Here is a 15,593-nt window from a genome sequence, read left to right as displayed (position 1 = left end):
AGTAATTATTTTACGCCGATCGATTATTTTGCCGCGGCTACTCGAGAAAACTTTCGCGCAGTTCCCTCCCATCCTCGCCCTCTCTCCTAGTTAGTTAGTTATCAGCTTCGTCGACCAGTGCCCGATCATTGCCAAAGTATTTTCGTTTATCGGAGAAACAAGGGAGATTCGACTGTCCGCGTCGCATAACGGCCGCGCCGAGATTGCCTCCGTTCGCGACATTGGTTGCGCGCGGCATTCCAAGCGGAACGAGTTTTCGGAAAAATTAGACTTGGCCGAAGATCAGTCCGGCTATCGGTCGATAAGATGTCGTGGTTCCCTTTTCAACGGGAATTCGTTTGAAGAGAGAAGGCTGGCCCTTTGAAGGTTCCAAAAGGTGGCAACGCCACTTTCGTAACGCGGGTTAATTAATGCCCGTGAAGCAAGTCCAAAGGAAGATGGGGGGGGGGGGAAACACCGGGTGAGAGGGCGCTCAAAGAAGACAAAGGTTCCTTTAAAAAATGTTAATCGAGTTCGGTCTGCCAACGCCGCTCCAACCTTGAACACGTTTCTCAGGAATTTCTTTAGAAACGCTGCTTGTTTCACAGATTTTCTGAATGCGTGCGAGAAAACGCTCGTTTCGTTCGGAAATACGAGGTCCATATCGTGATCGTGATCGTTATTAAGTAAATCGTTATTAAGTATTAGGACGCTTTTATACATACATCGGTTTATCCATATTTCTACTATGTTTTATACGTCGTTATTTAGCCGTATTAATTATTTAGCCGTTAATAATTCCAAAAGTCAGGCAATTCCAAAGGTCACAACGGTCCTGAGCAGTGCGCAACGCCCACTGATAGGTCAATTTTAAAGAGCTCACCGCGCAACAGCTTCTTCAGTGCCCGCCACTTTATCCGAAACAAATGAAATAAAAATCCCTCTCCGTTCGTTCATAGTCATACGTATAATAAATGCCATAAAATGGATTTTCTACCGATAGTTGGAAAAAGGAAATTGCTAACAATACGTACGATTTCCATGTGTCTAAGTTGCGTGCCCCGTTCCTCCGTATAAACGGTTGCGAAGAAATTTTCGATAGTACCGATTGCACGTTTCAGGGAAAAACGCGGATTATGCGCGTTTATTATTTATATTATCATCGTGCCGGTTTACCGTTCCTATGAATTATTTTCCATGGAAATTGTCTCGTTGTTATCGGCGTTGCTCGCTTACGTTGCTGTCGATCGATCGCGATCGATAGCGAAAAGGAAAGAGTGAAAAACAAGTTTGTTTTCTAAATACCAATTTCAAAGTTTCGCTACCCTGGAGACGGAAAGTACACAATCATTTTATACTTTTTCTTTATATTTAATGTTTACTTTTCTCGTTCATTCATACGAATGTACAACAAGGATCAAGAGAACTTATTTACTCGCCAAATAGCATGTTAGACATATGGTTTGAATATAGACGCGGTGAAGCGAGTTAATAGAGTTAATAAGATAGTTAATGGATTACAAGGAATGATAGGAGACGTTGAAAACACGGCAACCTATTTCTATTTTCGCCTATAATTGCATAGCATCCGTAATTGTAAAGATGACTGATTGTCAATGGAGTTAACGACAAAGTTAACATTCGTTGTTAGTATGCGATCGAGGACTTTCTCAGAATCAAGAACAGAAGAGTACTTGTAATTTTACGTTACCTGCGTAAAGGTTACGACGTATTGCCGTTGCTATAGCTACACATATTTTATATGCCATTTAGTAAGCAAATAAGTTTCACTCACCGCTGTTGCATATTTGTCAGCGCGCTTCGAGTTCACGTTTTTAGGAAAATACTTTAGTTTCCTACTTTTCACCGTACGAAGTAAAGTTAACGGGCGAACGTACGGTTTTCGCTAGTTAGGCTAACGGTAAAGAGAAAATGTAATTAAATGCAAAATTGTTGGAAACTGGACCACCGGATGGGGCATCATCCGATCCGATCGATCTATCGATCGCGGAGCTAGTCGATACTAACGTACGTTAGATGATATACGATAACCTCTTGCCAAGTCGGTTAAAGAAACAAAACGGTGTAACGATCGGATTGCACCAAGCGTGCAAATACTTTTTAAACGATCAACGACCAACGACCAACGTCGACGTATATCAGGAAATTAAGCGGAGTGACGCGCACTGAACGAATCATTCGAATAATTTGTCGAATAATTCCTGGCGACTACGGTGGACGAATCGGTTGGCAAAAATCTTGTCAGTGCGCGCGTGCGAGCCTGCACTCTGCAAAGAAAGATCGACGAGGGTGGTCGAAGGTGTTCGAACGAGGAAATCGAGGGGAACATTGATTACGCGCGTTTCTCCGTGTCCGGCAAATTGGATTTTCTAATTTGCACGATCGATCCACGTCCCTAGCTGGATATGCATATCAACGTACGCACGCAATCGCCGCTTTAAATATTCCGAAGCCATCGGCGCACGCGGCCGTAGTCAGCGAACGGTTTCAGAATCGATCATCGAATCCAGCCGGGTACGGTGGGACGCGCACGAGCACCTACGCCGACGCGACGGGATTTTAACTAAGAGGAACGAGCGCGTTCGCATCTTTTTCTTCGACTCTCCTTCCACGTTTCGCCTTCGCCAGCCCAAAATCATCACGGTGAACGCTGAACGGAACGGTGCTAAACGGATGCATAATCGGCAGCTTAAGACCGATATGATTTTCATATCGATATATTATTCCAGAAACGTAACAACATTTACGGAAACTGGTAAACAGTGGAGGGAAAAAAAAAACAAAGTCTAAAGCTATTTTATACGTAGTAATTATTTAACAAAATGGCCTGTTGCTCGTTCAAATATATGTATGTAGCACGGTTGTTCGATAAGAGGAAAGCATCGTTTTATCTTTGCAGTTGAAGCGTTGTCTAGGAGAAACGTTCGATTATCGATCGAACAGTTGCATGGATGTATTATACAACGGCGAGAGACGGTGTTTCGTCGAACAGACGTGAAACAAGGCCGCGGGGAAGAATCGCGGAAGCAACTTCCTTGGTAGGTTATTAGGCGACCGGTTGGTTCAATATCGACTCGAGGGCCGTGGCTAGAATATCAGCTGTCGCGCAATTCCGAGATAGGAGGGCCGTGGAATCGAAGCAACGGAAGCAAAGAAGAAACGGGAACAGCGATCGGTAGCTAGAATCGATTTGTTCGGGCCGGGGGGTACGAGTAACTCGGGGATGGAGTAACGTTATTTGCACGATTAGAGTCGTCGAGTCTCAGAGGGGCGAGGAGGGGGAGGGGGGGAGATGTCGGTAGAGAGAGAGAGAGAGAGAGAGAGAGAGAGAGAAGGGTGAGGTAGAGAGAAGGGTGAATTCTGAAATCCAGGCAGCTCGCGGAGGGTAAATGTGCTTATTCTGCTTGAAAGGGGCGACGCGTGGAAATAAATCTAACGGGGTCGAAGCGACGATAATATCTAGCTTCCCCGAAGGCATCGCTCCATTAACCGATATCGTACAGGCTCGTTTCTTTCGCCTAGTATCCTCGGTAAGGTTATTCCTTTCGAAACGCGGAATCGCCGGCTAGTCAATTACAGGGACGACACCGTTTGTCTCCTCGGGCAACGAGAGTCGTCGTTTCGATACAACACAACGGAATTCTAGAACGTTGGCGGTAACGTTGAAGCTAGATATGCTATCTTTCGCACAGTACAACAACTATGGTCAGTCGTCGTCGCCGAGAGTAAAATTTGTCGATGCAGTCGGTATTGAGAGAGAATCTCGAAAATATTCATGTAAGACCGTGAAAATCATCGGTCTCTGGTATGGGAGTGCGGGTCCAAGCAAAGTTTCGATCCAAGATCCAAAAATCCCAATATACATACAACGTAAACAGAGTACAATACCTATAAATCGTTTTATCAATTAAGGTTTTTGCTTACTCTCGTTTATAATGCTAGCTGTTCAAGAGTATCCTTACAACTTACGGCCGATCGAATCGAAGGAAATTCGTCGGATGTGGAGAGCCCTACGTACCGTACACGACAGTCGAACGGACACATTCCCGACAGTACTTTCTCGCTATCGACTCTGGCGTTACTCTCCGAAAACGAAACGTATGCATTCTCGTGTGGACACGTAATCGAAGAGTACCGAAAACAGCTATTGCATAGAGCATCGTATCGCAGGAAACTTTCAAACGGACACGTATCCTTGATTAGGAGGTTGCCTTTTCCGCGTTCGTCTATGCCATTTAGAAAGAAGCTATCGCGCGTCCACAGACAAAGAGAGGACAAACGCGACCGCCATGTGTATTTACGATCTTTTAGTCGGCTCGTTTCACAAGGTTATTCGTTCCGCGCGGATCGAAAAATCACGCGAAACGGACTGCAAGCTGTCGCCGCGGGTCGATTCGACGAATTAACGCTGATAATTCTATGAACGGTACGCCGTTCTAATTTGTAATTCTCAGTGACGAATGCATAGAAAATTGCACACCTCCCGGGGACATTGTGTCGTGATCTCCGCGCTTGATAAACCAGCGCGTGTGTGTGCATCGATGCCGAAAGCTGATGACCTTTGAAGAAAACAGCCTATCGTCTCGACCGGAACAAAAGCTTGCAGTTTATCGAGGCAGAGACGTAGACCGTTAATACGAATCGGCTCGTTTCCGCACGGCATCTATCGAACTCGGTGTGTATTTAATGGATTTGCGAACGTGGCTCGTTCGTCACGACGCTATCTCGATTCGACGGCTCGCGCGATGTACTCGATTTACAGCAGCAAGTGGAAACGCGCGTATCAATGAAATCTGCAAAATTCGTTTCGGGCAGCAGCTTCGACACGAATTTACGATCATCATCGCTGATATGTCGTCGCTAATATATATCGCTCGTAAGAGAAACTTTCAACGAACGATAACCGTTCTTGTCCTTCGCAACGCTAGTAAATAGTCGACGAGCCGAATCAGTTGCCTTATCGTATAAGTCTACACACACGCGCATATATAAAGAAGTTATTGATACAAGTTGAAAAAAGCTGGAAACATTTTTGTTCGCTTGACTTTCCTTAAAAAATGGTCGGAATGCAAATCACGCTGTGGAGAAGTAATAAAAGAAGGGAAAAAGAGCAATATCGATACATGTCGATCGCTTTTCATTTAAAATTTGCTCGTCGTTCAATATTATCGTTATAAAAGTCGGCGACAAACACCTTCGAAGCAAACACTAAAATTTGTAAAATTCAATCATCGCAACAGTGGTAAAATTGTGAAAGCACGCGTGTACTTGTATGTAAGTGTGCGATACACACTGCACCCTCTGCACTGCACCCTGTACACTGCGCACGTGAGTACGTGATAGCGTGGTAACAGTATCGAGAGGGGAAAAGGGCAGAGGTACAGAGGTACGGGTACAAAGGTGGAAACAGCGAGGGAAGCGTCTAGCGTGTTCTCGTCGGAAGAGAAGACCCTTCGTCCCCTTTTCCGGGCGAAAAATCGGCCAAAAGTTCATGTATTAAAAGTACCAGCAAGGCCAATAAATTAGAACTGGCGCTCTGCCATTTCAATCTCGCGGATCTTGCTCGAGACAAGAACGCTGAAAACTCTTCTACGAGGCATCATTTTGTCGGCGACCGACTTGATTAATTGCTTCGCACGAATCGATTGATCACTTCCCACTCGGATATTTACGTCAGCTTTTCCGAAACACACAGTCTACCGATTACTTTTCATATATGACAACTTACCGCCTGAGAACCGTTTGTAACTTTGTTACATGATCAAATTTCCGTCTATCCTTCGATATTCCTTCCATCTATTTGACTAGGCAAGGCGTATATATATTTTTCACGCGTCCATTCAAATATATATTAATTATATATAATGTATAAGTATAATCAAAGAGGAAGGAAAAATCAGCCGACCAGCTATTTATTTAGAGAAAAAGCACGAAATCTTTGAGAAAATTTCGATCAAGCGTCGTCACCCGGTTATAACCGTGGCAGTCATCGTACTTGATCGTACTTGACTTTTCTTCTTTTTTTTTCTTTTTTCTTTTTCTTTTTCTTTTTCTTTTTCTTTTTTTCGATGGCGTGCAATCGGTAAGTTATCATACACGAGAAAGTGTCACTTATCCGTCCAAACGGTATTTATCAATCTGTAAATTGTCACGAGATCGTCACGAATGTGCGACATTGAATGACAAGGAACAACTTAAACGTCGGAAAATCAATATCCTTTGTAGGAAGCATGGCCGCTCGGCAGGTTAAAGCGCGCCTTGTATTCCAACGAAATGTATTTTTTCTCTTCCTAGGGCAGCCCATTATTAAGCGAGTTATTAGGCAAACGAGAGAACGGCAGGCCGACGACGCACAGAGCGGAAGAAAGAGCCTACGATAAAGGAAACGGTAGAGGCAAAGAGACGGAGGTATCCCCCTGTACAACACGGTTCTCCTACAACACGATTTCGCTCTAACAGAGCGTCCGAGAATTAGGGAAATGCTTGATTTCGATAAAGAAAACGCCATCGCGTTAATGGTTATATAGCTAGCCGGTTATTTGGCAGTGACGAAAAAAGCGAACAAGCAAACTTTATAAAATAAGAAGAGTAGAAAGTAACACGGTTTTACAAAGTGGTCTATAATTCAATAAACGCAATAAATAACTAGCTACCATATATACCTGCTACAGTATAGATGACTGTTACCGATATGGTAACAAATTTTTAGTACATCATTTACCAAGATTCCTAGCGTATCAGTTTTAAACATCTTCCCTGTATAATTTCCCTGTATAACTCTTTCAGTCGTGAAAAGAAATAGTATGCCGAATAGTATGCTGTTGTTGACTTTCCTGCAACCTGACCCCTTACTTTTTCTACTAATTCTTCATTTCGTACATACAATGCAGCATTTTTCTCCTATACACGGAGAGGATACACCTGTAGCGTACAGTACCGTACAGGTTACGAACAGACGTAATCGAGTCGGTAAAGTTGACCGGCGTACAAAATATTCTACTTAGGTAAGGTATTCGAAATGGAGAAAAGAACGCTCGAAGGCGGCGAGCTTTGTCCCGGTTTTATTCCAGCCTTACGTGAATTGCGCACATATTAGATAAGTGTGGTTGTTGCACAACTGCCGCTCGGTTGCGTTCCGCTAAAATTGCTGCCCCGCGTCTCAAGTCTGCGCTTTCCACCGCGACCAACCTTCCCGCAAAGTGCCAAGGACGTTGTGGCAAGTGTTCGGACCGCCGCGCTATTTCAAATTATACCCACTATCGTGTACTCTATTCTTATCTGTCAGCGTCCTTCTCTCGTTCTTCGTTTCTTCGTTTCTTCCCCCTATCCCCGCCCTTCTGCTAATAATCTCTGCTTCGCTAGCCCAGTTTTATCCGGTTGCCTAAATTGTCTATGTAAATTTAACCCACACGTACATTATACATATATCGATGGGTTACTGTACAAATATTATATGTCCACCTTTAGCGCTTTCGAGAAAAAAAACCCTCTCAACCCTTTTAGTGTTTCATTTCATTTTGAAAGCGTACAGCCGTGGGTTTCAGCGATTATTTTTCAGCAATGACAAATATACTCGACAGTAGCAGTAGCGCAGTGGAGTAAGCGCACTTGCCGTGCAATCGTAATTAAATTATAGCGGAATGACAAATTTTTCCAGTTGTATCATCTTTTGGATAATCTCTATTTTTATCGTTTGTCGTTTATCGTTTATCGTTTATCGTTTAAAGATTCGTTGATACTATTTGCAGGATTCAAGAAAAATTAGAAATTGAAAATTTTATTTATTTTTAGGAGAGACAGATATCTAATCCGTCGATTATCCTTCTAAAACGCGTTACAATTTCCAATATGTTTCATGTTCCACTTAAATGTCTTACTTAGAGGTAAAGAAGCAGCAGTTCAAGCGATATCTTTTCTTTATGACGTGAATGCTCATCATATGACGTTGAAGAAAAATTTGCCAACTTTCCGCGAGTATACTTGACGTAAACATCGTAAGGACTAAAAGTTCAATGATTTGTAATTAAATAGATACCTTTGCATCTGTCCATCTTAGAAACATAAACCGAGAAAGGTATCGGTATATAACCTTATTTTCTACCAAATGCTCCTTTTCTATAGATCTATATTTCCGAAAGATCTACGTACGTAGATACATGTAACACTGGTCAATATGGTGGAATTAGGTGTGTTTCGAACTAATTAATTGATACTTAAACTTCCAAATTAGTCACGGGAAATATGATTTTTGTACGGCATAAAGAAACAGTCGACAACTATTTGTGGCACAGAAAAACTCTAAAATGTGACGTACAATATCTGCTCGGTAAACCGTATGAGATATTTCTTCCTCGTCCTTTAGTTCTAGAGTCACGAATGATTCAAGAAAGTGTTCAAAGTGTCTGTCTCGTACCTCGACACACTTTACGGTTACTACGCTACGTACACGCTTTAGCATTGACTGCGTACACAGCTGTAGCGTGTCTTGACAATATCCACAAGCTCGTGAATAACATCGATCGACATGACTCGGATAGAATTTCAGACAATCGGTATTTTATACTCGCCAGAGTTCATTACTGTCCCAGCAACAGGAAAATAAAAATTCTAATCGTCGCATAGATCGAATTATGCTTGATTTTGATTGCTGGGTATGCAGACGACGCTAAGGCGTGCACTGTGTGTCGAGACACGAGGCAAGCATTATCAATATTTTCCTTGATCCACGACTCCAAGACGTGCACACGTGTGTTCGCGTATGTTCACAGGATGTCATTTTACTTATTTTAACGTGTAAATTCGATCCTGTATTTCCCCCTGGTTCCATGGTCGGTGAAATTTCACGTAAACTACGATATACGACATTTGCGTGCAACGATATTTCGTTTAAGCTTTAACGTCGAGCTTCTCCGTTCGAGAACTGTATGCGGCAAATATCCTGTGACATAGTTTTCTTTACGCTTAATCGTGCTCGTGGCCTCTCGCTCGCGGTTTTCTACCCGCCCCTGGCTTCGGCTTTAGTTTCCAACCAAAGCACCCCTCGACTAAATCGCCTAGGTAGAATGGCAGTTTCGGAGAGTAGCTCGGTCTCCCCGATCGTCAGCAAATTGATATTGGATCCAGTTCCACGGAACTTTAACTCAAACGAAACTTGTAACACACGACGAACGAATCGACCTCGGGACGACGATGCAACGATGCGTATCGCGTAAGAGAAATACGTCCATGTATCATCGAAATAGCTGTGGCGATAGGAATCGCGGGAAAAAAAGGAAAAACACTATATTAAGGGTGATCACGCGAACGACGCGTCGCGTCGCGTCGCGTCGCGTCGCGTCATGTTGCGAGGAAGCGGACCGCCTATGGTCCGGCGATTCTCGCCCCGAGGACGCCCTCGAGTTTGTAGATTCGCTCGGTGTTTCACGATGATCGATACACGCTATATTCCTCGATGAATCGTGATGAACGGTTAAGCTTTTTACTCCCGACGTTTTGACCAGCTGTAAATCTGTTTTTCTAATGCTTGTTAATATCGCGAGAATTAATTGGAATTGAAAAAGTGGGTCTCCAGCTCGTTATATTTACTTGTTCCGTTTCTTCCTCCTCCACACCCTCCTCCCCCCCCCCCCCCTTCTTTTTCTTCTCTGCCGTTTGATCGCCGCTGGAAATTAATATCGAGATTTCTCTGGGTGTCTTTCTTCCGTGACGAAATCTCGTGTAATTTCAATTTAATTAGAGAGAAAGCGCGAATTTGTTCTCTCAACTTACGGAACAGTGTGCGTGCGCGTGCGTGTGAGTGCGCGCGCGCGCGCGTGTGTGTTTGAGGGGAGAAGAGAGCGAGAGAGAGGGAGAGAAGTGGTCTGTAGCGAATCGCTTTTATCCGGGAGAACTGGCCCGTGGATCGATTTTAATTCGCGTTTTCGTTGATACGTTTAAATCGGGTCTCGCGGCACGTAGGTATGCGTGTCAGTGCACTCGTGACCCATCTCGTTCTTCGATGACGTCATTGCTCGCTGCGCTTAAACCTATGACGAATATGGCGCGCTAGGGAAACGGGAGTGGCTGTGGCAGGGTTCTTTTAACCGGCACTAGAACGGTGAAACGTGATCGGGAAAGCGAGGAACAATGTTGCGGGGCAGCTCGGACGAATTTACACGCTGTCTACGATCGTTTGATCGGCCCACCGACCATCCGATGCGACCAGTTCACCCGCGAGAAATTAATTGCAATTTTTACGCTGACTGGTTCCAAAGGACGCCGACGCGTAATCGAGTATTTCATGGTCAGCTGTTTCGAGCGGAGAAGTCGAGCCGTGCGCTACTCCCGTCGATTCCAATCAGATTTTCTTAAGAAGATCAGCTTGAAAAGTTACATCCGGTAATTAACGGCGGAACGAAGCGCTCTTCAAAGTCGGCCAAACAAATGGGATTTCGAAGGAAGTCGCGGATCAGCGAACGATTTGTTCGATTCCGAACAGATTACTGGAAATACCTGCATATTATGAGCTTTGTATAAAATCTGTATAAAACCGCGGAGGATGGCCTGGATGGCGGGGAAAATGGCAAATTTGTATCACTTCGGACATTTAAAATTCTAAGAAAGCGTCGTACTACGAGTGCCGATGTATCGTAAAAGTAAAGTAACTTATGGCAAATGTGACATGCAAGTTGAATAAATTGTAGGCAAATGATCGTAATTTCGAAACGATATATACGACTTACTTCTAAAACAAGATGCAACGTGTTTAAAGTATTTCGGGACAGGTCGGCCGTATCCACGTTTCTAACAACTTTCCTATGGCATTCGCTATAAATTTGCTACGCTTGTGTACCGTATTGGAATTTTATGTGCTCAAAGTGTTACGCTTTGATGCTTTGTCGCTATGCTCCTTTCTCGATTGGCGAAATACGAGCATCGTCATGCGTTCCTATATTCCTCCAGCGGATCGTCATTCGTCATCGAATCGTCTCGTTTTTCGTGCTGCTGCCCCTTTTCCCTCGAGTCAGCTCGTGGTAACGCGCGCGCGGTTCCACGGCAACGCACGGAGCAGCGACAGCGACGGTTCATCCCGAAATCCATCCGGTGACGTTCGAACGATAACGCGATACACAGATAGGTAATTAATCACGTCGATTAATCGATCGAATCTCGATTCAGTCTGTATACGCAAATATGTGGATCGTCATATCGTGACATGTTTATGACGCTTAGCCAGCCGGTGACGCAAACTTCATTATACATAATAGCGCGACAGAACGTCGCCTGCTGCCTCTCCGTGCAAAAATTAATCACGCTCGCGGTCATGCGCGGCCGCGACAGCCGATACTATTTCCAGTTTCCAGGTTGAGAAGGATAAAAGAAAGTCTTAATCACCGGTTGCAGACGATATCTCTTTTAGAGATAAAATAATAAAGCAACTGGGACACCGTCGCTCCAGTTCCTTCGTACATACTTGTACTCTGCTACTTGTCGAGAAAGAAAATCTAATTTTGCCAATTTCCAAGTTTCTTCGAGAGACGCATTATTTATCTAGCGTGGAGACAGCGTGAGCCCGCTCGCTTCTAAGTATTTACACTCGTCTCGCGGTCTCGCGTGAACACGTCCATGCACCATCAGGGGAAATCGATACGAGATTACGCAGCGACTTGTTAAGATTAACGTCTGCGTGCAAAACGTACAACATAAGCGTGTGGTTTTACGCACAGTGGCGAATCGCGACATGCAAAGTGCGTAACAGTAGTAACGTAACGCGATATTATGAATAATGCTGTTTCTGGATTCAACGCGGTGGAAATGCGCGACAATGGTTACGTATTACGCCCTGTCTATTCAAGATACGCTCTCTATTTTATCACGAAATCGCTCCTTCGACCGCCCAACGAGATTTCTCTCCTTTCTACCTCCATTTTCTTATTTCGTTTCGTTTCGAACGAGACTCGCTCGAGTCGTCGAGCTCTTCGGCGAAAGAAAGAAAGAAAGAAAGAAAGAAAGAAAGAAAGAAAGAAAGAAAAGAAAAGAAAAGAAAAAAACGAAAAGGAAGAAAGCCGAGAAGAAAATAGAATAAAAAGTAGAGACGCGAAATTTGCCGTGAAAATGTAGAGAGTTGGCCCAAGGAGAACAGCCAACCCGACACTCGCGAAACGATATCGTCGTGTCATGCAACACGCGTTGGAGGGAAATGGTTCACTGGAGGCTCAACGCACGCTGTATATAGCGCTGTCTTTATCTTTGAGTGTCGGTAGACGGAAGAGGATGAGAAAGGATCCGGGAGGCCGGATAACAATCACCGAATATTCTCGACGGTCTGCAACAGGCAATCGTGTGTAACCGGAACACACGCCATGCCAGCCTGGCCAACGATTAACGACCGCGTCCGAGCAGAATTTACGAGAACGAGCAGAGGAAAGATCAGACGGAGAGACGAAAAGACGTGCGCGAAGGAGGCAGCTAAAACTGGCACCGTAACGACCAACGACCACGTATAAAATTACAGGATCGCGTGCCAACAAGCATACATCAGGTAGAGAGGAAGCAAGGAAGGAAGGAAGAAAGGAAAGGAAGGAAGGAAGAAAGGAAAGGAAAGGAAGGAAGGAAGGAAGGAAGGAAGGAAGGAAGGAAGGAAGGAAGGAAGGAAGGAAGGAAGAGTGGCCCGGAGGTGAGAGACTTGGAATTCCTAGGACACGGAGAAATCGCTGATCGAGCATAGCCATGCTGGCCACTCTCGCTTTGCCCGAAGGAGCAAATTCCCCTTGAATGGGAAATTTCCCCTCGGAACGGTGAGAGTGTAGCGGCTCGGTCACTTTGTTCGATCGCGAGGACCACGAGAAACAATTAGTAGCGATGAGCAAAGATGGAAATGGATAGACACTGATGGTAGACTGCAAATAGGCAGCACAGGCGAGCGATAGTAGGGGGAAATGGGCAGACAAACAGATAGGATAGGCAGGCAGGCAGGTAGGCAGGCAGGTAGGCAGGCAGGCAGGCAGGCAGGCAGGCAGGCAGACACAAGCAAACAAGCGAGCAGGCAGATCTGCGGACAAATAGGCAGGCAGGCAGGCGTTACCTCGCTTGGACGTGCTGTCGGCGCTGCTAATAAATCCAGGTACGGCAATCACGAGAACAAAGAGTCCACAGTGTAGCCAAAACATGTTTACGTCTTAACAACATTGTTTAATTCCATTTTACATGACGCTCGTAAAACACTACGATGGCGGTGGTGCTCATGTCGCGCATAATCAGCGATACTACCTGGTCGCCAGTTGGATCATGAGTACACGACTGACTGACTGGGTTACGCGGTTCGGGTAGGAGCGTAGAAGCGAGCGAAAAGCGAGAACCGAGGGCTGTGAGTGGTATATAGGGGCGCACAACCAAAAAGGGAATAGAAAGGAGGGAGAGCGGATAAAGGAACGAAAGAGCAAACAAGCGAAAAACCGAGCGAAAGATTCCGGAGGGAACAACCGATACACCGGGATCTAACTGGAAAGAATGAGAAGCAGATGCGAGAAACGGAGAGAAATCGGCCAAGGTAGAGAATAACGAGAAAGAAGGAATAAGGCGGATAAGGACAGAGAAAGATGGAAAGAGAACCAAAGAATGTGAGATAGCGAGAGAGAGAGAGAGAGAGAGAGAGAGAGAGAGAGAGTGAGAGAGCAAGAGAGGCAGACGCAGAACGAAAGAGAGAATTCGTAGAGAGGAGAGGAAAGTAAAGAAGGCTTGCGGCGATAGGAGGACAAACCGGCACCGACGGTATAGAACGACGGGTCCTCCTAGAACATCGCGAATCTCCTGGTACACTGGACGACACGCGATAATGCACCACGCTAGCGCACTACTTCCGCGATCTGCTCCGTACGTCGAAGGATACCCCCTACTCGCGCGCGCCCAGAGAGAGTGAAGGTCCCGGTCTCGAATCACGCCTCGGCTGCCATCTTCTACCTACGCCGGGAGTCTGGAGTATGAAAATATTCTCTGCTGCCTCCTCCAACCCCTCGCGTCCCTCGCCTCCCTACCCAGCACCCCACCCCGGAGGAGCTTTCCATGTAACCCCTCTACAAGCTCTCGCCCCGTCTCCCACCCCTGCTTTCTACACCCGCTTCGTTCACCCGCGCCGTACACCCGCGCAGAGCCACCATCAGCTTGGGACCACCTCTTATCGATTCCTGCGCCATTTCCCGTCATTCCTGTCAAATCAATAACGCGGTGGCGGCAGCGCCGGTGGTGCTGCTTCGCCGGTGGTGCTGCTTCGCCGGTGGTGCTGCTTCGCCGATGGTGGTGCTACCGGTCCTAGTAGTGGTGGTGGTGGTGGTGGTGGCGGCGGCGGCGGCGGCGGCGGCGACGGTGGCGGTGGCGGTGGTGGCGGTGGTGGTGGTGATGGTGGTGGTGGTGGTGGTGGTGGTGGCGGTGGTGGTGGCGGCGGCGGCGGCGGCGGAGGAACCGGTGTCGGTGCCGGTGCCGGTGCTGTGCCGGTAGCGGTGGCGGTGGCGGTGACGGTGGCGGCGGCAGCGACCACCGCGGCGGCTCCTTCTTCGCCATGGATCAAGCACAGATACAGAGATGCGAAATCCCCAGCCGAGCGAACCACCATTTTCCACCGTTACGATCACGAACCACCGCCGTCCGAAAGATGGGACACTGGCCGCCTCACCTGCATCCCTGCCGGACCTCGTCGCCCGGACGTTGCCCCGCGATACCACCGTTCTTCCACCCACAAATTTTCCTACCCGATCTCTCTCTCTCTCTCTCTCTCTCTCTCTCTCTCTCTCACCGCCTGCTGCCGCCTCCCAATCTAACCCCATGCCGTTCTCCCTCTCAGCCTGTATTCATACATCACACGTCATATATCGCGTCGCGCGATCGTCGACCGATCGCCTTCTAACGATCAGCGGCCTCCTGGACCATTCTCGCTACACCAGCTCGCCTATCTCACCTCTCCTTTCTTCTCTCGAGTACCTCTGCCGCGTGTATATCGATTTCGAAAGAGTGAGAAAAACTGGAAGAAAACCGAGCACTTTTGTTTGGACAAAAGTCTGAGGACGAGTCGAGATCGCGGCGAGAACGCGGTCTTTGCTAGGGCTCTTCCAAGGGTAGAGCGCGGCTTATTCGTGCCTTTTATCGTTTACATGTACATGCGCGCGCGTGCACACACATACACGACCGGCATACAAGATCGAGTGTGCCTATTCAGCTCGCCTCGCTAACGAAATTTCCTAACATCTTACCTGCTGGTTTCGCACATAGTACGGACAGTGAGCAAGCGCAATCTCACGTCCCTAAATTTACACGTTGTGACGAGCAGCTGGCATCTGCTGCGACTTTGCGATACGCGTTATTTACAACGACCAATCTCGTCGCGTGGCGCAACGTTTATTTCGCGACTACGATTCGTCGGTAGGTGAGCCAACGTAAATAACACGAAGCGATCGATGCTGAAAATACATTGTCGAAACTCACCGGCCAATTAAGCGATATGAAACTCTTCGAATTTTGAAAAGCCCTGGACGCTCTCTCGGCTCGCGAAGCAACAAGGACACGGCGCGGTACGTCGACGAAAGGAAAACAGATTTGTCGTGGAACACAGGTGGAAACCAGCG

At 46.5% G+C, this 15,593-nt stretch overlaps 1 protein-coding gene and 2 long non-coding RNA genes across 12 annotated transcripts in view; 2 read left to right on the top strand and 1 right to left on the bottom strand.

The window, feature by feature from the left end:
• Positions 1-7,467, top strand: part of LOC125386521 — a 68,431-nt gene extending 60,964 nt beyond the window's left edge. Inside the window, exon 3 of the long non-coding RNA XR_007226755.1 lies at positions 6,295-7,467. This is a non-coding gene — a long non-coding RNA (uncharacterized LOC125386521). The remainder of the gene's footprint in view (positions 1-6,294) is intronic.
• LOC100644271 (disintegrin and metalloproteinase domain-containing protein 12) overlaps positions 1-13,941 on the bottom strand; it is a 73,030-nt gene extending 59,089 nt beyond the window's left edge. For all 10 annotated transcript variants that reach the window (XM_048413170.1, XM_048413172.1, XM_048413167.1 and 7 more), the window contains exon 1: positions 13,064-13,941. In XM_048413170.1, coding sequence (XP_048269127.1) covers positions 13,064-13,148 — 85 coding nt within the window. In that variant the 5' untranslated portion in view covers positions 13,149-13,941. The remainder of the gene's footprint in view (positions 1-13,063) is intronic.
• LOC125386522 lies at positions 12,601-13,134 on the top strand. Its single transcript, XR_007226756.1, has 3 exons — positions 12,601-12,655; positions 12,889-12,954; positions 12,995-13,134. It is a non-coding gene; the product is annotated as an uncharacterized LOC125386522 (long non-coding RNA).
• Positions 13,942-15,593: the final 1,652 nt, after the last annotated feature.

Source organism: Bombus terrestris, chromosome 16 (assembly GCF_910591885.1).
Source record: "Bombus terrestris chromosome 16, iyBomTerr1.2, whole genome shotgun sequence".
Taxonomy (NCBI): domain Eukaryota; kingdom Metazoa; phylum Arthropoda; class Insecta; order Hymenoptera; family Apidae; genus Bombus; species Bombus terrestris.
Note: the sequence above shows the minus strand (reverse complement) of the source record. Positions and strands in the feature narration are given on the sequence as shown.